Source organism: Carettochelys insculpta, chromosome 15 (assembly GCF_033958435.1).
Source record: "Carettochelys insculpta isolate YL-2023 chromosome 15, ASM3395843v1, whole genome shotgun sequence".
NCBI lineage: Eukaryota > Metazoa > Chordata > Testudines > Carettochelyidae > Carettochelys > Carettochelys insculpta.
In genome coordinates this window covers 19,131,588-19,153,934 of record NC_134151.1, presented here as the reverse complement: position 1 = coordinate 19,153,934, position 22,347 = coordinate 19,131,588, and the positions used below count along the sequence as shown (strand labels likewise).

The 22,347-nt window shown below is 47.4% G+C and overlaps 1 protein-coding gene across 1 annotated transcript in view; it reads left to right on the top strand.

Moving 5' to 3' along the window:
- LOC142021373 (uncharacterized) overlaps positions 1-22,347 on the top strand; it is a 42,870-nt gene that overhangs the window by 6,329 nt on the left and 14,194 nt on the right. The window contains exons 3-7 of the mRNA XM_075010083.1: positions 5,793-5,933; positions 11,096-11,196; positions 12,455-12,570; positions 19,959-20,168; positions 20,503-20,646. Coding sequence (XP_074866184.1) covers positions 12,474-12,570; positions 19,959-20,168; positions 20,503-20,646 — 451 coding nt within the window. The 5' untranslated portion in view covers positions 5,793-5,933; positions 11,096-11,196; positions 12,455-12,473. The remainder of the gene's footprint in view (positions 1-5,792; positions 5,934-11,095; positions 11,197-12,454; positions 12,571-19,958; positions 20,169-20,502; positions 20,647-22,347) is intronic.

The window sequence follows — 22,347 nt, the reverse complement described above, 5'->3', positions numbered from 1 at the left end:
ACCCCATCAGCGCAAAAACGGAGGAAAGCCTCCCCAGCCCGATCCCTGCCGGCAGCAACAGCGAGCGGGACGGGAGGAGCGAGCAGCCCCCAGCCGCAGCAACAGCTGATCGGCGGCGGCACGGAGAGCCACGTGGAAGCGGCTCAGCCTCCGATAATCAGCCAGCCGCCCCGCACCGCAGGCAGGGCGGCGGCTAAACAAGCGCCGGTACCGGCGGCACCGCAGGCACCGGCACCGACCCCCGGGGAACCGGCGGTGCAGAGCGCGCAGGCACACAGCCTGCAGGCACCGAGGGACACCGCATGTGCGGCACCGCCTTCGAGTGTGCCTAGCACGGTGCGGACGGGGCCGGCATCCCCCGTGCGTCAGGGGGCGGAGTTACCTCCTCCAGGGAGGGGGAAGGCTGCACACAAGAGGAGGCATCGCAGCCCCTCTCCGGACAGGGCTGTGGAGCTGCTCTCTCACAGCCCTCCGCTTATGCTGCAGACTCCAACCAGAAGGCAGGGGTCCCCCCTAGCCTACCCGGAGCCCCCTTCTCCATTTTTGCAACCAGCCTCACCCTGGCTGGAACCACCTTCACCCTTCCTGGGGTTTGAACCGCTGGACTATTATGCAAAATCGCTCTCTCCAGTGTCTCGACGATCTCCCTCCCCCAGACGCAGAGGGTATGCACCAAGGGAGTGGTCTAGGTCACCCTCCCAAGAACAGTGCCTATACTGCCATGGTCGCCCCTACCACGCGGGGCATAGACACCATCGGCAATCTACTAGGGAAAGATCCCCACAGACGATCCCGTACCCCCGAGGGCAATTGCGACCGGGGACAGAGACTCAAGCATCTCAGGGGGGACTGGCTATGGAACCCCGAGACTTTCCCTCCCAAACCTCTAGCGAGAGGGTGTACCATCAACAGCAGGAACCGGAAGGGTCCAGAGAGACGTATCCCAGCGGTTCCTCGCTCTCCTCCCCGGACGAGGCTACGGCCCCGGGGGACGTCCATCCTCCGGACGATCTCAAACAGTTTCAGGAGCTGTTTAAGAGGGTGGCCTTCACGCAAGGCATCCAAACAGCAGAGGTGCAAGAGAAACACCATAAGCTCCTCAAAAATTTGAGACCTCCGGCCTCCTCCAGAGTAGCAATACCGCTTGATGAAGCGATCTTAGAGTCCGCCACTACGATATGGCAGACCCCTGCGACTATTCCGCCTGTCCAAAAGAGAGCGGACAAGAAATATTTCGTGCCGGCGAAGGGCATGGAGTTCCTGTTCAGCCACCCACAGCCAAATTCCTTGGTGGTGGAGTCGTCGCAACAAAGATCAAAGACATCTCAATTCAAGACAGGGGGAACAGACAAAGATGCCAAGAAGCTAGAGCTGTTCGGCAGAAAGGTCTACTCCTCCTCCACTTTAATGCTGCGCATGGCAAATTACGCAGCGCACTTAGCGAACCATAATTTCGACAACTATTCCAGGTTAACCTCCCTCATGGACTCGCTTCCAGAGGACAAAAAGCCGGTGCTCAAGGCCATAGTGCAAGAAGGCTACACGGCCTCGAGGACGGGAGTTCAGATCGCCCTGGACGTTGCGGACACAGCAGCATGTTCCACAGCAACGGCAGTGGTGATGCGAAGGGAGTCTTGGCTCCAGACCTCGGGTATACCGAGGGATCTGCAGGCGAAGATAGTTGACCTTCCCTTCGACTCGCAGAAGCTGTTCGCTGAATCAACCGACTCGGTCCTTCATTCAAGTAAAGACTCAAGAGCCACACTCAGGACGCTGGGGATTTACACCCCTCCATACACAAAGAAAAGGTACTACCCTCAACAAAGACGGTACCAGTACCAGCAACAGTGCCCCCAGTACCACAGGGGTTACGAGCAAGGGCGACATCAACAGCACCAGCAGTACAGAACTCCCAGGCGACGTTCACAACAGAGCCGTGCGTCCTCGGGGCGGGGCCAAAGGCCACAAGTTTGACATACAGATCCAGGGCTGTGCCATCACTACCATCGCACAAGGTCATCCGAAGCAACTATTCCACCATCGCCTCCGACCGTTCTACGACCAGTGGCAAAGGATCACCACAGACAAATGGGTGCTGGAGATCATAGCCACGGGGTACGCCATCCCCTTCCAGTCGCTCCCACCGTCACGACCTCCACCCAAGCCCCACCTCCAGGAGGCCTCCCATGTAGCGAGGCTCAGGCAGGAGGTGGACCATCTCATGCTCATAGGGGCGGTGGAAAGAGTGCCGGAGCAACTGCAAGGGAAAGGGTTCTACTCCAGGTACTTCCTCACGCAGAAAAAGACAGGAGGCTGGAGGCCCATCTTAGACCTTCGCGGCCTCAACAGGTACCTGCGCAAGCAACGTTTTCGGATGACCACAATCGCCTCCATCCTTACAGCACTAGACGATGGAGACTGGTTCGCAGCCCTCGATTTACAAGATGCGTACTTCCACATAACTATCCATCCGGCTCACCGGCGATTCCTCCGGTTCATGGTAGGCAACGAACACTTCCAATACAAGGTCCTACCGTTTGGCCTCTCCTCGGCCCCCAGAGTCTTCACCAAGACCTTGGCAGTGGTGTCAGCCTACCTGCACAGACGGGGTATTTATTTTCCCATATCTGGACGACTGCCTGCTCAAAGGGGCCTCGAAGGGGGAGGTTCTGCGCATGATACGCGTCACAGCAAACACGTTCTCTTCATTCGGCCTGGTTATCAATCTGGCAAAATCAAAAATAGACCCCACACAGGACATAGAGTTCATAGGGGCTCGTATAAACTCGGTTACAGCGAGAATATACCTACCAGAGACTCGCTTTCGGGCCATCGGTTCCCTCGTGCAGGTCATCACCTTCAGCCCTACAGTGCCGATCTTGACGTGCTTGCAGCTGCTGGGCCACATGGCAGCGGCGACGTTCGTAGTACAGAACGCCAGGTTACACATGCGCAGCATGCAGCACTGGCTGGCAAGTGTATACAAACTGGCAGTACACACCGTTCACAGGGTGGTGTCGCCCACAGCCGGAGTGCGCAAATCCCTACAATGGTGGGTAAACCCCAGGAACCTGCTAACAGGGGTATCCTTCCACCAGCCGCAAATATCGGTTTTTATCACTACAGATGCCTCCCTCATAGGGTGGGGAGCGCACATGGGCGAAGAGGTGACTCAAGGACTGTGGTCACCCACGGAACAGTCACTACACATAAATATACTGGAGCTCAGAGCAGTGTTCAACGCCTGCAGACACTTTCGAGACCGCATACAAGGCAAAGTCGTCGGGATCAGTACAGACAATACCTCCACCATGTTTTATATAAACAGGCAAGGAGGAGCTCGATCCCGTGCCTTATGCGCGGAAGCAATCAGCTTATGGAACTGGTGCATCGCCAACAATATAATCTTGAAAGCCTCATACTTGCCGGGTGCGCACAACGTGAAGGCAGACCAGCTGAGCAGGCGTTTTGCACTCAGACACGAGTGGCAGATCCGTCCCGATCTGCTACGGCCGATTTTCCACGCATGGGGTTTTCCCCAAATAGACCTGTTTGCCACTCAGCACAACAAGAAATGCCCACGATTCTGCTCCAGGGCAGGACTGGGATGGGGGTCCCTGGGGGACGCGTTCGCGATCCCGTGGAGGGGCCCCCTGCTTTATGCGTTTCCTCCCGCAGTGCTGATCCACAAAGTCTTGCAGAAAGCCAGGAGGGAAAGGGCCCGGATGATCCTGATAGTCCCAGCGTGGGATCGACAACAATGGTTCCCCCTACTCCTGCGCATGTCGGACCGTCCACCGATGCCTCTTCCGGTGGCGCCGTATCTGCTCACGCAAGCCCGGGGGTCCATAGTGCACCCGCACCCCCAAAGCCTGTGACTGCAAGCGTGGTTAATCCATGGCTCAGCTCCCTAGAGAGCACATGCACAGTGGAAGTACAGTAAGTCCTAGAAAGTAGCAGGAGGACTTCCACCAGGAAGACCTACAAGCAAAAATGGACTCGCTTCACGGCTTGGTGTTCTACCAAACAGCTGGCCCCCCTTTTGGTGCCTATACCTACAATACTAGAGTATTTACTGGACCTCAAGAGAGGAGGACTCTCGCTATCCTCGTTGAAGGTCCACCTTGCCGCCATCTCGGCGTTCAGACATGAGGAGGAAGGGCACACGGTGTTCGCCCACCCTATGGTTACCAGGTTCCTCAAAGGGTTGGTAAACCTATACCCCCCTCGGAAACCGATTCCACCTTCGTGGAACTTGGACCTGGTGCTTACCACGCTAATGGGACCACCGTTTGAGCCCTTGGCCACGGTTCCCCTCCGCCTCCTTACAATAAAGACGACCTTTCTTCTTGCAATTACGTCAGCTCGTAGGGTGAGCGAGCTCGCGGCAGTCATGGCAACGCCACCCTGCACTGTTTTTTCCAAGGAGGCGGTAACCATACGGCTGCATCCAGCCTTTGTTCCCAAAGTTTCTTCCGAGTTTCACATTAACGAACCTATTGTTCTACCCTCGTTTTATCCAAAGCCTCATAACTCCAACGAAGAGGCGCGCCTACACCTCCTGGACGTGAGGAGGGCGCTAGCCTTCTATGTAGACAGGACCAAGTCCTTCCGGAAAACGGATAGACTCCTAGTCTCCCTCGCTCCCAAATCGAAAGGAGAAGGTCTCTCCTCGCAGAGAATCTCAAAGCACATTGTATCCTGCATAAAAATGTGCTATGAGCTCAAAAAGACTCCTTTATCGGCCACTCCCAGGGCTCATTCCACTAGGGCGGTGGCGGCATCAACAGCCTTTTTCAAGGGCGTTGCGTTAAAAGACATTTGCAGAGCGGCGACCTGGTCATCCTACGACACCTTCGCCAAACATTACACCCTTCACAGGGTATTCCAAGAGGATACCCGTCTCTCTGCAGCGGTCCTCTCGGGGGCAAGCTGCACATAATCCGATTACCCACCTCCTATCTTGGGTTACTGCTGGGTAGTCACCTATTGTGGAGCACCCACGGGGACACTCGAAGAAGAAAGACAAGTTACTCACCGTAGTAACGGTGGTTCTTCGAGATGTGTCCCCGTGGGTGCTCCATTACCCGCCCATGCTCCCCGCTTCGGATCTCTGTTAGTGTTTTGCAGGGGCACCCGAGGCGGTTGGTCGAGGAACTGGCGGGGACCGGATCGCGCACATGGCCAGGAGCGCGCAAGGGAGCGGCGCGCGCCGGCGCATGCGCGGTCCGGCAGAAACTGCTTGGAAGATCCGATCTGCGGCGCTGGGCAAGCCCGACACCTATTGTGGAGCACCCACGGGGACACATCTCAAAGAACCACCGTTACTACGGTGAGTAACTTGTCTTTACTAAATTCATGAGTAGGAGTTTTATACTGGATTCCCTTGTGTACTATGCTGTGGTTTCAATGATAATTTGTACCCTTTCTATGTAAACGAAGTGTGTATACATGTTTAGTTTTGAGTCACTAATTGTTTTGATTTGGATGCTTGCCTCCATTGTACTTTTTTAGGCTGGCAAATAAAAAACAAAACTTTTGTCATTCAGAGGTGCTAACCCTCTCCTCTCTCAAAAGTTTGCAAATGCCAATGTGAACAGAATGTTGTCAGCAAGGGAGCTCTCCTGTGGACAACACGAATACTGCTTGTTGAGTGTGGAAGTATTATGTTTACAACAGAGCTGCTACACTCCCTGACTTTTAGTGACATGGCTATATTGACACAGCCATGTCTCTAAGAGCTGTGTCATGTCAACAAATCCTAAGTCTGTCTTCACTGTCTGTTTCTGCAGCTTGTGCCCCAGGGTACTATGGTCCTGACTGCCAAGGCAGTTGCACGTGCCATCGAATTGAGAACTGCAGCCCCTTCACTGGAGAATGTGCAGAGAATTTACAGTGTTCTCAGGAATACGTGACACAGCAATGTCAGAAAGGTATATGACATAAAACGCAGTGGAAAAAGCATTTTGATTGATTTCATGTTAATGAAAAGACAGCTGCTGGCAAAGAGTGTAACAGAGCTTATAGACTTTACTCTCCCTCCCAGCATTCTGATGTAAAATCCAAAAAATCGATGCTGGGCAGAGGACATAGCAGAAAATTTAATTTTCCTTCTGATTTGGTTATAAGCATGTTGGCTGTGTATATCTGTCAAACATAACATTTGTGATTTCCTAAGTCTGTTAATCATTGTGCTAGGCATTGAGTAATTTTGCAGTTTCTCTTGGGGACAAACCCAGGAGAAAATGTATCTAAAACCTTCTTTCATTGCTGTGTTTCATGCCATACTGTGCAGCAAGACTTGCTCTGATTGGCAGCATTCCAACCCATGTGAATTGTATATTAACAACATAGCATTTGAATGTCATGTGACATTGCAGCTCGTGTCCTCAGCTTCAGTGTGTTCTGAATAATCCTTTGTACTTCTGTGCAACCTCTCAGAGGGTCTGATAATGAAGGGTGCCATTTTGGGACAATGGGGGTTGGGAAGTTGCCATGCATACCAGGATGCTGCTTTCTCCTCTTCTGGATCCTCTTACTATCGGGGAGTGAGGGAAAAGTACGTATTGCATCACTTACCTCCCTGCCCTCTCCCGAGAGGCATTCACACAAGCTGCGTACTTTCCCCTCACTCCCTGATAGCCAAGAGAATGGGAAGAAGAGCAAGCGGCATCCTAGCAAGCACAGCTGCTGCTTCCCCAACCCTCATGAAGTGATGCTCTTGCTGATAAAACTTGATGCTCATCAGTTAACCTGTACCATGTGCACAAGATAAGCATTAATATCTTCATGCTATACAATGGTAAACAGAAGCATGCAGAGATTAAGAGAGTCACAAGTTTGGTGTCTCACAAAAAAGCATGATATGATAAACCCAGGAATAGCATCCAGACCATGGAGCTAAACACTAGATGGTACCGATTCCTTCTATTTTTGTATTGTACATTTCCAGTGCATAGCAATGTAATGTAAAGATACTGGTTCACTGAAATCTATAGAGGTTTCAGTGAATTGATCTTTTTCCAAGGGGTATTTGCTTTATAGGCTACTTCCAATCTTGAGAGACCATCTCACAGCATTCCAAATTCAGGGCCTGATCCAAAGTTCATTTGAAGCCAATGGAAAGACTTGCATTAACCTCTGAGAATTTTGGGAATAGGCATGTGGTGAGAACAATTAAACTTTATGCAAAGAAGCAGTTAATTTTGTGGGAGTCAGTAATGGCCGCTAAAGCCAGGTTTCACTGTGCTGAATAAAGACACTTCTTTAGCAAAAGTCTTTGGCTATTGTTTCTAAAAGCGAGATTCTGAGGAATGTTCCAGTTGTTTAAAATGCAGCTATTTGTTCCCCAGGAGTGATCAGTAGGAAATGCCCGGAGTACCCTGGGTGGTGGTACTGGAACAGCAGCTGTTATTACATAGAAGAGACTAATCGTTTGGCTTGGCTGCAAGCTAAGAATTTCTGCACCGCGTACAATGGCACTGACCTACTGTTTCTGGATAGCATAGAAGAAAAGGTAAAGTGTTTGTTTGTACTATTTTGAAAACGGGGTTATTGATTGACAAATGTCACCTTGCAATTTCAGAGAGCAGCTCCCTGTGTGTCTTGAAAGCTGCCTGGTGCCGGTGCCTGGCTTACAGGGAAAGCCAAACTTTCATACCTGTTGGCACAGCAGATCTGATTTACTCTGGCTCCACTAGAGCAAGAGCTACCAACTGAGCTGTATTCTGCAAGCCAAGCTTCAATGAATAATTATTGATGATCCAGGGTGTGCAAAGTTGTGTAAATATTGTCACAGTTTCATGCTGTTTGAGTTTGTAGGAGCAAAATATTACTGAGTTGGCTTAATTTCAGAAATGGGCTTTGGGAATTGCAATGTAAGAAAAATTCCAGTTTTCCTACTTGTAATCCAAACATTGATGGTCTTTTGAATATATCTGTGAAAGTGAGGTTTCCCAGTTTTAACTCCAAAACAGTTCTCTAAACCTAGCTGGAGTGCTTTTCATGCCTGAAAGGGTGATATCTCCCTGTTATGCGTTGTGTGCCTGGCTGGAGCATGATTACTAGTCTGTTTATAGTACGGGCATACAGCATCAAATGGTTTTTATAACTGCATCTACTGGTAGAAATACACTGAGCCAGGTTTCACTTAAAGTTTTACACAATACTCATTGCAGTTACTCCTGATTTACAGTAGCGTAACTGAGAACAAAACCAGTCAATATAATCAGATGCTACCTGTTCCAGGATTGAATCAGGTATGCATACCCAACCCAGTTACATAGCCTTATGGGGCAAGCTAATTAAAAAAAAATCTCCCTGTTACCATCCCAGTGTCCTGCACTCCCCCTTCTCTATCCATCACACCTTAGCACGAACACATCAGCTGGTAGTTGTATAATAGATAATGCTGCACTGTACTGTACTGGTAGCGGCTGTTTCTATAGTACTGCTGCAGCACAGCAATGTAATATACATAGAAAATGTTGCTGTTGTGTGTTGTTAGAGAATAAAATCTCCTCACAAGTATTGCTCATTCTTCTGTTCTTGGAGCCTTATAACTCTTATCCAGGCTTTCTGTGATTCAGACAAAACTCCCAGACTCATCAGTTCCCAATATTTCACCTACATTGTCTAACAGCCAAGGTCATTCTTTTCAGCTGTAAAACACATTGTGCAGCACATGCAAAAAGCTCATAATAAACCAAGTGTAGTGTGAAAAGGCTTTCATACAAAACGATTAGTTACTACAGTGAATGGCTTGTCTACAGCCTTTTCAGTTTGCCTAAAAACATCTCTTAACCAGCTGCAGTAGTAAATTTTACGAGTGTTAATGTCACTGCTGTCATATCAGCTCTTTGCTGTAGCCACCCCTTTTCTGAAAAATCTTATGCTAGAGGAATGTTCAGTGTACTTAAAAGAGAAGAGCTATGTGACAAATTCAGATCCTGATTTGATTTTGAGGTCTTCTCAAAATTCAAGAGTTGTTTAGATGGTTTGGATAATTAGATGCCAACACTAGTACTAGGACAAATGTTAACAACTGAAAATTCTGCCCAAGAATTCATCAAATAAATCTCTCCTATTTATCTGTCAGTGGGCATATCATAAGAACATAAGAACATAAGAATGGCCATACTGGGTCAGACCAAAGGTCCATCGAGCCCAGCATCCCATCTGCCGACGGTGGCCAATGCCAGGTGCCCCAGAGAAGGAGAACAGAAGACAATGATCAAGTGATTTATCTCCTGCCATCCATCTCCTGCCCTTGTTCTGATGGCTAGGGCACCATACTTTATCCCTGGCTAATAGCCATTTATGGACCTAACCTGCAAAAATTTATCAAGCTCTTTTTTAAACCCTAATAGAGTCCTGGCCTTCACAGCCTCCTCGGGCAAGGAGTTCCACAGGTTGACTGTGCGCTGTGTGAAGAAAAATTTCCTTTTATTAGTTTTGAACGTACTACCCATCAATTTCATTTGGTGTCCCCTAGTTCTTGTATTATGGGAAAAGGTAAATAATTTTTCTATATTCACTTTCTCCACACCATTCATGATTTTATATACCTCTATCATATCGCCCCTCAATCGCCTCTTTTCCAAACTGAAAAGTCCCAGTCTCTCTAGCCTCTCCCCATATGGGACCCTTTCCAAGCCCCTAATCATCTTAGTCGCCCTTTTCTGAACCTTTTCTAATGCCAATATATCTTTTTTGAGGTGAGGAGACCACATCTGCACGCAGTACTCAAGATGTGGGCGTACCATAGTTTTATATAGGGGAAGTATGATCTCTTTTGTCTTATTATCGATCCTTTTTTTAATAATTCCTAACATCCTATTTGCCTTACTAACTGCCGCTGCACACTGCGTGGATGTCTTCAGAGAACTATCCACTATAACTCCAAGATCCCTTTCCTGATCTGTCGTAGCTAAATTTGACCCCATCATGTAGTATGTGTAATTTGGGTTATTTTTTCCAACATGCATTACCTTACACTTACCCACATTAAATTTCATTTGCCATTTTGCTGCCCAATCACTCAGTTTGCTGAGATCTTTTTGTAGTTCTTCACAATCCCTTTTGCTTTTGACTGTCCTGAACAACTTGGTGTCATCTGCAAACTTTGCCACCTCACTGCTTACCTCATTTTCTAGATCATTGATGAACAAGTTGAACAGGATCGGTCCCAGGACTGACCCCTGGGGAACACCACTAGTTACCCTCCTCCATTGTGAAAATTTACCATTTATTCCCACCCTTTGTTTTCTGTCTTTTAACCAATTCCCGATCCATGAAAGGATCTTTCCTCCTATCCCATGACCACCTAATTTACATAAAAGCCTTTGGTGTGGGACTGTATCAAAGGCTTTCTGGAAATCTAGGTATATTATGTCCACTGGGTGCCCCTTGTCCGCATGTTTATTAACCCCTTCAAAGAATTCTAATAGATTAGTTAGACACGACTTCCCTCTGCAGAAACCATGCTGACTTTTGCCCAACAATTCGTGCTCTTCTATGTGCCTTGCAATTTTACTCTTTACTAGTGTTTCTACTAATTTGCCTGGTACTGATGTTAAACTTATCGGTCTATAATTGCCAGGATCTCCTCTAGAGCCTTTTTTAAATATTGGTGTTATATTGGCTGTCTTCCAGTCATTTGGTACCAAAGTGGATTTAAAGGATAGGTTACAAATATATATATATTTATATATATATATAAGGTATATATCCTTCCTCATATACCTCAGTTCTCTAACAAAAGTGTGCTTCTTACTTGCAGGCCTGGGTGACCTCTGTGTTACAGAAACCTGTTTGGATTTTCTCATTGGGTACCTTATATATATATATATATATATTTATAATTATATATATATATATTTATATATATATATAATAATATATATATAATTGCCAGGATCTCCTCTAGAGCCTTTTTTAAATATTGGTGTTATATTGGCCGTCTTCCAGTCATTTGGTACCAAAGTGGATTTAAAGGATAGGTTACAAATATATATATATTTATATGTATATATAAGGTATATATCCTTCCTCATATACCTCAGTTCTCTAACATAAGTGTGCTTCTTACTTGCAGGCCTGGGTGACCTCTGTGTTACAGAAACCTGTTTGGATTTTCTCATTGGGTACCTTCCAAAATGATGTGGAAATATCAAGCAGGAAGAATCAACATATTTTGTAAGACAGCCTTGCTGATTTTGTAGAGATGTGGTTAAGCAGAATACACATCCAGTGGGATTTTAAAAACACTTCACATCAAAGGCCAGATCCTCAGCTGATGTAAATTGTCATAACTCCATTGACTTGAAAGAAACGAAGTTTACACCACTGGGATCTGCAGGGTGGTTTGGAAAGGCACATATGCCATGTAGGTTGCTGTCCACCACTGATTTTCGGTGGCAGTTGGTTGCGCATTTGAATATTGCTCTCCAGTGTGAAATTTCTATTAGCTCTGTTATGAAGTGGTTTTTTGCATGTGTCCCATATGAGCTGAGTTCCAACATCACCTGAAGAGTAGGCCCAGCAGCGGGACCACCTAAAAGTCTGAGAGATAATGTACTGTCCTTGATAATTCAGGTTGAGGAGCCTTCCTCCCACACAGTGGCCAATTACAATTGCCGTCCCTGTGCTGGGGACCATGGATTTATCTGAGACCACATGCTTACCCTCTTTCCACTCACTGCACCATCTCCTGCAGCATACCGCACAGCTGTCATCTGAAATGTGGGGCGCACCTAGGGAAGCACAACTCTTGACCACACAGCCCATAATGTTGTTTCTCGCTGCTGAAGCTACAGAAATGGCTGGTTGTAAGGCCATATTCTTGTGATTTGGATTGCTGTCCACTGCTGATAGTCACTTCCACTGAAAATGACCTTTGTAGTGTGGAGACTGCCTTTAGTCTTGATCGTGGGTCCATAGGCTATCCCAGCTTTCATATTGTGTCTTGGCTAAGGTCTGCTTTTTGGATCACCACAATGAGGGTGGAATTTGGTATCTAGTGAGTGTTTTGGAAGCTAAAGTCTAAGGTAGAGGCAGCTGCAAAGTATATCTGGAATGATAAAATTAAGAGGACCGGGGTAAGGGAACATCCCCAGGGGAAGCGTGCTCAGGGAGTCATTGGGAAATAAATAAGATATCTGGAAAATGAAATAAGAAGAAAGCGATTGTGTCACTCAGGAGAGAGAAGTGAAGGGCTGAGAAAGTGTATAGAGGACACACATGTCTAAGATAGGACTCTAAATCCTGCATACAAATGAATATTGGGGTCCTACTTGCTGCTTTGAACACTCAAATGATAAACTGAAATATAAATTGCATGGGTTTGTTATGAGTCTCTTCATGAGGTTTAGTATAACTACATTATTTCTGAAACCATTTATTTTTAGAGTCGAAATCCTGACGCTCTTTCATCCCTGTGCTTTTGATTGTTCAGGGTAAGCCCCACCAAGGTTATGGCTCCAGACCGTTGTGATCAGCTGAATGTGAATGGGAGCTTGAACCAAGTTAACTGTTCTGCTCTGGCTTTCTGGGTTTGTGAGAGAAGGGAAGGTAAGAGAGTGTTCAGTGGGATAACCAATGGTAACGTGCTCATCTTATCCTTCCTGAACAAAAGGCTCTAGCTAAACTGTGAACCTACAATATATATGGTATGGCAGCAATCACATCTGTGTATGACAAATATATGGGGCTAGAATCTGTGATTTACGAAGGGCAAACTGCTTACAAAGTAGGTACTTGGTACTTTCAGTAAGGGTGGCTGCAGGAGGCCAAGAATGAAATTGTCTGATCGGTTTAGCTATCAGGAATAAGACACATCATAGCCAGCTAGTGCTGTGAACTTCACAGCCCTTACAAGCTAAGCAGTGTCAGTCTGGGTCAGTTGTGAGATCGGAAATCTCTTTACAACAGCAAAACCAAAAATTGAGGACACTGAGTTGGTGAGTCAGTATCAACAGCCTTCTCTTAAAAGGACAGATTGCTCGTTTTATGCTGTGCCATGATGCATTGCTTGCACTGCCTCCAGAAGCTGTGTCTACACGTGCATGCTACTTCGAAGTAGTGGCACTAACTTCGAAATAGCGCCCGTCACGGCTACACGCGTCGGGCGCTATTTCAAAGTTAACTTCGACGTTAGGCGGCGAGACGTCGAAGTCGCTAACCTCATGAGGGGATCGGAATAGCGCCCTACTTCGACGTTCAACGTCGAAGTAGGGACTGTGTAGACGATCCGCGTCCTGCAACGTCGAAATTGTGGGGTCCTCCATGGCAGCCATCAGCTGGGGGGTTGAGAGACGCTGTCTCTCCAGCCCCTGCAGGGCTCTATGGTCACCGTGGGCAGCAGCCCTTAGCCCAGGGCTTCTGGCTGCTGCTGCTGCAGCGGGGGATTCATGCTGCATGCACAGGGTCTGCAACTCGTTGTCGGCTCTGTGTATCTTGTGCTGTTTAGTGCAGGTGTGTTTGGGAGGGCCCCTTTAAGGGAGCGGCTGGCTGTTGAGTCCGCCCTGTGACCCTGTCTGCAGCTGTGCCTGGCACCCTTATTTCAATATGTGCTACTGTGGCGTGTAGACGTTCCCTCGCAGCGCCTATTTCGATGTGGTGCTGCGCAACGTCGATGTTGAACATCGACGTTGGCAGCCCTGGAGGACGTGTAGACGTTATTCATTGAAATAGCCTATTTTGATGTCGCCACATCGAAATAGGCTACTTCGATGTAGGCTTCACGTGTAGACGTAGCCAGAGGCTCCCTGGGAAGCAGCATTCTTCAGAGAATCAGTTCTTTCCAGGGCACCTTGACTGTGCCAGTGGAGGAGGACAATTGTACTCTAGTCCTTTTCAGGGCACAGCTAACTCCTTCCTCTCTAGTGCAATCAGATAGCTTTGAGTGCTCTGGGAACCTAGGTCTTGGCTAGCCCACTAAACAAGTTATCACCCACCAGTAAATCAGGATATGTTAATAGATCCTGGAGCAGTGGTGGGCAACCTGCAGGCCACATGCAGACCACTGAGACTCCACCTGTTCCTCGTGGCCTCCATGTCTGCCCCTCCTGCTCCACACACCTCTCATGCAATGGGGCACTGGAGCCCCACACATCCCATGCCTCTCCCTCCCAGCAGTTTTGCACCATGCGAATCATGTAATTTGCTCTTCATCCCAACTCCCCCCAACTCCTTCCTAGAGCTGGAACACCTCAGATCAGCTGTTTGGAGCTCTGGGAGGGTGGGGGAAGGGAAGGGTGAATCCGGTGATACACACTCTCCAAAAGTGCTGGGAGGGAGTGGACGGAGGGAGGGAGAGGATCAGGGAAGTGCAGGGCTCCAGTGCTTGAGAGGCACATAGGGATGGGGAGGCAACAGGGCTTCAGGTGGAAGTCCAGTTGGCTGTGGGCTGCTGTGGCCCACTATGGTGAAGAAGTGCCACTTATGTATCACACTCACCATTTGTGGTTGCCCATTGCTGTCTGGAGACTCTGACGGGTGTACCAGACTGGTTTGGCTAGGAGGCCATCAAGTGTTGGCACTTTCAGGTGCCCCTGCCCCCCACTGCTGTGCTGCTGCTGCCTTCTGCCTTAGAGCTGCCCCTCAGGAGCCTCCTGCTTTCAGTGTAGGGTGAGGAACGTAAAGGAGGGTGATGCTGACATCTGGTTGCCCTTTCCCCCATCCCTGTACCCCATCTCCAAAGAGAGAGGGAACACAGAGTGTGGGATGAGGGAAGGAGCAGCTACTAGCAAGCACCCTATGTCTGAACATGTTCAGCATTCATAAAGGGACAGTGCAAATCTGTTACTCACATAGTGTGTGTAGGTCTCCGTCACTCTCACAAATACACTCTTTCACATTCACCTCCCAACCCAACACCTACTTGTGGTGTCGTAGTTATTACTACTTTTACCTCTTCCAAAGTGTGTTGTTTGGTTATTTGGTCTGTGCATTTCATTTTTAATTTCTCTTATGCTTAAATTTAATTATTTGGGTGGTGAGTTCTAAAATGCCAAACCTACCATGGCTGGCGTAATTATCCCTATGGTATTTAAAAACAAAACCATATTCATATGTACGCTTTTCATTTTTACTGGTGGCTCATACAACAAAATTCATTCTTTTAATTGTTTTCCATCTAAGTTGGCCCAGGAGTCTCCTGAAATCAGGCTTGATCTTCTGGTGACTCCTGCAGCCAAATCGGATCCAACAGTCTGGAAGCACCGTGGGGATGAGGTAGACTAACCCCCCACACTCCGGAAGCAGCTGGCATATTCCTGTGACCCTGTGGGTAAAGGGGCAGAGGGGTCTTCATGTGCTGCCCTTGGCTGCAGGCGCTGCCCCTGAAGCTCCCAATGACAAGAACAGGGAACAATAGACAGTGGGAGATGTGGGGGCAGTGCCTGTGGACAGGGGGCAGTGCGCAGAGCCACCTGCCCCTCCCCTCCCAATCCTGGAGTTGCTGCTGGACATGTTGGCCACTGTGGGGAGTGGCGTAGGGCCAATGTGGGAGTAAGCCTACCTTAGTTCCACTGGGCCAAACCCAGCAGCTGACTGAAGCAAGTGGTGTCCAGTTGGATCCTGTATCCTGAACTCCCCTCTTGTATCCCAACACTGTGTCCTAGGCTCAACTCTAAGCCCCTCCCACGCTGACCCCTCAGCCCATGCCCTTAGCCTGTAGCCCCTGCATCCCAAACCCCTGCCCCAACCTGGTGAAAGTGAGGGAGAAGGCAAAGGGGATGGAATAAGTGCGGCACTTACGGAATAAGCGGGGGCTGCGAGAAGAGGTGGGGCAGCGAAGGAGATGTGGGTCTGAGACTGATATTAGATTGCACTGAAATTCAGAAACTGATGTTGTGGTTGAAAAGGTTTGAGACCACTGCACTAAATAATGCTGGTGGATATCCTTACTTCCACATGGGACTGTCTGAGTCTTGTCACAGTTAGAGTTGAGTAAATAATTGATAACGGTTAGGTGGCTGAATTGAAAAAATCAAATTAAGATTATTTTGAGATGCAGCTAAGTTAGGCTTGTTTTGCTCACTGAAAGGAAAAACCTGAAAAAAAAAGTTTTCTGAGGGTTAGTCGCAACAAATTTAATGCCCATTTGAATCAACCTTTTCCAAGCAGTGTCCAGCTACTTTTGAAAATGATGAAGAGTTCTGAACTGTCTGGCTTTTTTTTTTTTTTTTGACAGTTTTTCAGCTGAAACTATTTACCAAATTCAAATTCAATTTGTGAATTGTTTCGTTGCCCTGAAAAATGCATTTTCGTTGCTGAATTTCTGATGGCCAAAAAAAGTCACTCTGTTCTAATCACAAACTAACAATAAGTGGGTACCAAAGCTAGTGTAAGTGATATTAGACTTCTGAAGATGGCTTGAATTCCAGGGGCCAGGCTCTTAACCAGATCTTCCTGTTCAGAATGGTCAAGCAGCATCTGAGTTGCAGCTCTTAACATCAACACACAAAAAAGAAAACAGAAGAGCAGAGCTCATGCTATGGTAATTTGATTTTAGTGCTGTTTTTTACAGAAAAGCCTCTGAGCTTGAAGTGTTGGATTCAAGGAAATGTCAGATGTGTTTAAGTCAGTGCCCCAACTTCCTTTATTTTACAGATCTTGCCACATTTAAATGAGAATGCTGAGCCTGGAGCAAACAAGAGGCTAATGGCATCAATTTGTATTAAACTTAATGGCCTCACGTTTGATTTACTCACCAAAAGGAGAAACATGACAGACTAGGAAAACGTAATTCATCTAATCCTACGTATGGAACATGAACTAGACAGACAAGGTCACTTCAGTCTGAGGGTTTTGTTTTGTCTTTTGTTTTTAAAGGGAATCGTTACAAAGGAACCTGTCCTTCCTTCACCCCAACCCTCTGATACCTGGCAGAAATGAACCAAGTCAACAGGCATGCCTGGCTTTGAAAAATGGTTTGTAGTGATTGCCTGGCATCCAGAAAATGAGTTGTCTAACTATAAAACATAATTTCTAAGTGTTGTGCTTCGCACTACTGAAGAAGACCATTCCTCTGCCAGAAGGTGGAGAAAGCTACAGGAGGGAGATTGTTCTAGATTTGATTTTGTAAATAGGGAGGAACTGGTTGAAAATTTGAAAGTGGAAAGCAGCTTGTGTGAAAGTGATCATTAAATGATTGAGTTTGTGATTCTAAGGAACGGTAGGAGGGAGAACAGCAATATAAGGACAATGGATTTTAAAAGGCAAACAATGTATTGTAAGCAAGACAAGAAGTAATTCTGATCTACTCTGGACTGATTAGGCTTCAGCTGGAATATTGTGTCCAGTTGTGGGTACTACATGTCAGGAAAGATTTGGACAAATTGGAAAAAGCACAGAGAAGAGTGACAAAAATGATTAAATGTATAGCAAACATGATCTATGAGGGAAGACTGAAATAAATATATTTTAGTTTGGAAAAGATAAGACTGAGAAGGGACATAACTGCTTTCAAGTACCGAAAGGGGTGTTACAAAAAGAAGGGAGAAAAAGTATGATCCTTAACTTTTGGTGACAGGACAAGCAGCAATGGGCTTAAATTGCAGCAAGGCATGTTTAGGTTGGACATTAGGAAAAACTTCCTGACTGTCAAGGTGGTTAACCCTGGAATAAATCACTGGAGATTTTTTAAGAGCAGGTTAGACAAGCACCTATCAGGGATGGTCTGAATGGTGCTTGCTCCTGCCATGAATGCAGAGGACTGGATCTGATGATATTTCAAGGTTCCTTCCAGTTCTATGATTGTCCGCTGTTGTAGCTCAGCAGGTCTCTGGACCCATCTTCCTTTTCCTGAAGGTGCATGTGAACATTGCCCTCTACTATCTAGAATGGCAGACCTGCTTGAGTTTGTGTGGATCAAATTGTTAAATACTATCAAACGACCTACAGCACTGTTTGTGTGAGACTGTGTGGCCTTCTTGGGGTAGTCATGTATCTCATTACTCAAGTGTGACTGTTTCCCAGGCTATTATTGGCAGAATAGTATCCTGTTTCCTATGTGGGCATAAGCTTTGAGGCGCTTAGATGTTGTATTAACTGATTGTGCATTGGTGTGAAAGCTGGATACATAAATGGAAATAACTCACACCAGGAGGGTGTGTGTTCTTGGTTCCTGGATGTTCAGTTGACCCATCATGTTACCCAGAGTATCACTCTCGTTCTTTTCCATATGTGTATATTGCCATAGAAGATATTTGTTACAAAAGAGCAGAGAAATGAGCGTAGGAATTGGTGTCAAATAGTAAGCCTCAGTTTTGAAACTCCTAGATTCAGAGGAAACTGTTAGCCGAGGGTGGGTGGGATACCATCTATGCCCTTGTTTTCATCCAAGTCTTCAACTGCTAGGACAGAGTCCCTTCGCAGTGGGCAGCCCAGGCAGGCTGACAGATGCCCCAGGGTCCTAACACCTGAGTCTTTACCTGCTAGGACAGAGTCCCTTCGCAGCGGGCAGCCAGGGAGGCTGACGGGTGCCCCACAGGTTGTACTGAGAGCCTCCTACACCTGTGTCTTTAACTGCTAGGACGAGGTCCCTTCGCAGCTGGCAGCCAGGAAGGCTGATGGGTGCCCCAAGAGTCTGCTCCGTGGAGGCAGCACGACTCAGCGCTAGGCTCTCAATACGCCCCACCAGTGACCAGGCTGTTACAGCTGCAAAGCAGCTGGGCTCTTTGTTTTGTGTTCGGTTTGCACAGTAACAAGAGGAGTCAGGTTACCACTTAATCAATTACTTGTTTATTTTAATAAAGAGTTAAGCTCTTATGGTTACAAGGTGTATACTTTGATTACAAATAGCTAGCATACACTAATTCATCAATCTATATTTGTTAAATGCATGCAAAAGCAAAAGGTAAAATACCTAGCAGGTCTTATTCTCACCCCTGCGTTACCAACGTAGCGTGGCCAGCGTCTTCTCTCAATCCCTTGGGAAGAAGTCTTTTCACGAGGAAACGGGCGTCCCCTGGGACCTCGGGAGGCAAAGACCCTCCTGTCCAGCAGGCAAAGGTAATCGGAGCTCAGAAAGGGGTCTGCCAAACCCTCCTCTTATACCTCTTGGGTCACGTACGCTTCTTCCTTATCTAAAAGGGTGCCAATTGAATTAAATCGTCCTGTGATGCTGGTTCTCACAGGGAGTTCAAAGGCTTAGTTAGCACCTGTGAGATGGAGATAATTTAGGGCATTTTTTTTCTTAATGGGCCAGAGATTCCTCTATCTGGGACCAAGTGTGGGCGTATTAATCACCAGTACCAGCCAAGGGCAGCCCGAGATCCTGGTGGTCTGTTAGTCTGTTGTGCTTTGTTGTCTGGTTTTGGCCCATTCAGGGTCAGTCTGGCTCTTGCTCGAGAGCATCAAAGACTTGTGCTAGGAGATAAGCACATCTGCGCTCTCAGGCATTCCAAGACTATTAACCCTTCTGTGCCTGAAGCACCTAAGGAAAGCAAGACAGAGTATAGCAAAGGTGTGGGGGAGGGGGCACTTTGTCTGGCTACAGAACCACAGGTTTGAATCTCAGCAAACAGGCTTCAGCCCTTTATCCTTCCCAAGTAAGTAAATGGAGATCCATGGATTTGCTTTAGTCAAGGTATAGTCAAGGTCCAGACTCCAGTGAAAACAACAATAATAACAATGACAAAAAGTAAACAGAAATATTTTGTGATCTGTTCAAAAATATCTGGTGGTCCTTATATGGTTTGTGAACCTCCTGTTGACTACACTAGCTTTACTGTATGTCAGTTTTTTAGATAAGGTCTTTAAAGGAAAGACGCTGTCTGCCATGCATTGACGTGAAGTGCTACACTTTCCATATGCAGAAAATGTGCATGCTAGTGCCTGCTGCTGTTCCTCCACATCCCCATCATGCCCAGTGAAAGAAAGCGTAGTATGGAGACTGAATCTGTAAAATACAAAGTGAAAATTATGGATGCCTTTTTTGGAAAATCTTTCAGGTGACAGCATGTTTTGGAAATACTCCAGAAGGCTGCTTACAAAACCTTTAGGGAGAGATACATATACATCCTTGGAGTTTGCTCTGTCAGCCTGTATTTTAAAAGCAGATTGCTCTGGAGTCACCTACTGGGGAAAGCGTTACATACCAGTCAGTGGAAAAGAACTGATCTTCAGCAAAAACAGACAAGTTGCTGTGTACCTGCGAAGTGGTAACTGTCTTTTTGTTAGTGCTATATATTAACACTTAACCATTGTAAGTTTTTACATGGAAAAGGAAATTACCGATTACTTTTTAGTTATTGCTTGTTGTTTATTTTTTTGTATTCCTTGGACATTTGAAACTGAAATGGAAAAAATAAAATGATCCTTATAAACCATGCTTGCAGTGTAAGTATGAAGTTTAATATGTCAAGCCAATTTTCTATACTTAAAATTGTCATTTTGTCCTTACTATTCTTGTTCTTAAAAAGCAGTTTTAATTTCAAATTATGCCAAACTTTGAGTTTAAATTTAAGTGTGGGATTTTTTACATTTTTTTTTCAGCTTGCAGCAAAGGACATTATGGTGCCTATTGTCAGAAGAAATGTCCCAGCTGTTTCAGTCATGGTGTATGTAACAGAATCACAGGGCTGTGTGATGGTGCAGTGACATGTCAAGAAAGGAAAAAGTTAGAACTCTGTGAATACCGTAAGTGCAGCACTGAGAAAAAATGACTTTTTTCCTTCTTAACTTGGACATTTTAAATGTGGACGTTACATGAACGGGTCCTGCTGATACGAGAGTGTTCAATGGAATCTATGTAGCAATTTATAGATGTTTATGAACTCTCTGGGCATGGTTGGGGGGAGGAATGATGTTCAGCCTCCTTTTGATTCGAATGAACTTTTGGATCAGACTCTTACTGGCTCTGCCTCAAGAAACATATCTATTTGGGAAAGCATGTAAGTATGTTAATGAGACTTAAAAGACATGCTTAATGTTAAACATTTTTTCTTCATAGAGTGTCCCCGTGGGTGCTCCACAATAGGTGTCGGGCTCGCCCGGTGCCGCAGATCGGAAATCTTCCAGCAGTTTCTCCTGAATTGCGCATGCGCCGGCGTGCACTGCTCCCTTGCGCGTTCCCGGCCGCGTGCACGATCCGGTCCCCGCTAGTTCCTTCTCAGCCGCCATCGGCTGCAGACGGAATCCGCTCAGGCTACGGCCAGAGTCAGATTAGACAGTGTTTCTACGTGTAAATTGTTGTTTTATTTATAAAAAAAAAAAAAAAAAAAAAAAGGAAGAGAAGACAAAGAGAATATCCAAAAAAAAAAAGAGAGAGAGAGAGGAAGGAGCGGAGAAGAAGAGTGGACGTGAAGGCCAGTAGGCCGCCTGTTGCCTTGCAGGCCGGGGTCCACGATTCGGGGAAACGGGCACGGATTAGGTGCTAAGTACCCTATTAACAGTAAAAGACTCACTGCGATGGCTTCTTCAGGCTTTTAAAAAGTGAGAGTCCTGCCGTGAAGCTGTGTCGGCCTCCGATGGGCATAGTGAGTGCATCTGATGCCTGGGGGAATCACACGTCACCCAGAAGTGTTCCCACTGTGCTAAGCTCACAGCCCGGGCCAGGAAAGACAGAGAAACGTATCTTAAAATACTCTTGTTTGATAAGGCCCTCCAGCCAGACGTGTCGGAGAGGCAATCAGAAGGGCCCTCGGGGTTCCACATGAGGAAGGCAGCTTCTCTGACCCCCTCGCTGCAAAAACAGAAGAAGCTCTCCCCAGCCCGATCCCTGCCGGCGGTTTCAGCGAGCGGGATGGGCGGAGCACACAGCCCCCAGCCACATACTCAGGCAAGTGGCACCGCGGCAGCACACGTGGCAGAGGCTGAGCCTCCGATTACGAAACAGCCGGCACGCGCGGCGCCCAGAGCGTCGGCCAGACAAGCGCCGGAACCGGCGGCACCGCCACAGGCGGCACCGACCCCCGCGGCACCAACGGTGCAGGGCCAACAGTCACGGAGCCTGCAGGCACTGGAGGACGTTATCCATGTGGCACCGCAGCTGAGCGGGCTGAGCGCGGCGCCGACAGCGGGGCCGAGATCCCCAGCGCGGGAGGGGGCGGTGCCAGCCCCGCAGGGGAGGAGAAAAGCAAAAGCCCGGCACCACAGCCCTTCTCCGGACAGGGCTGCGCTGCTGCTAACAACAAGCCCTCCCCCTGTACTATACACACCACCCAGAAGGCCTGGGTCTCCACCAGCCTATCCAGAACCTCCTTCTCCATTTCCTCCAACCAATGTTACCATGGCTTGGCCCATCTTCACTTTTTCTGGGATTGGATCCACTGGAGTACTATCACAAACCAGTGTCACCGCTATTTGTGTCATCGCGGAGGTCTCGCTCTCCCAGACATT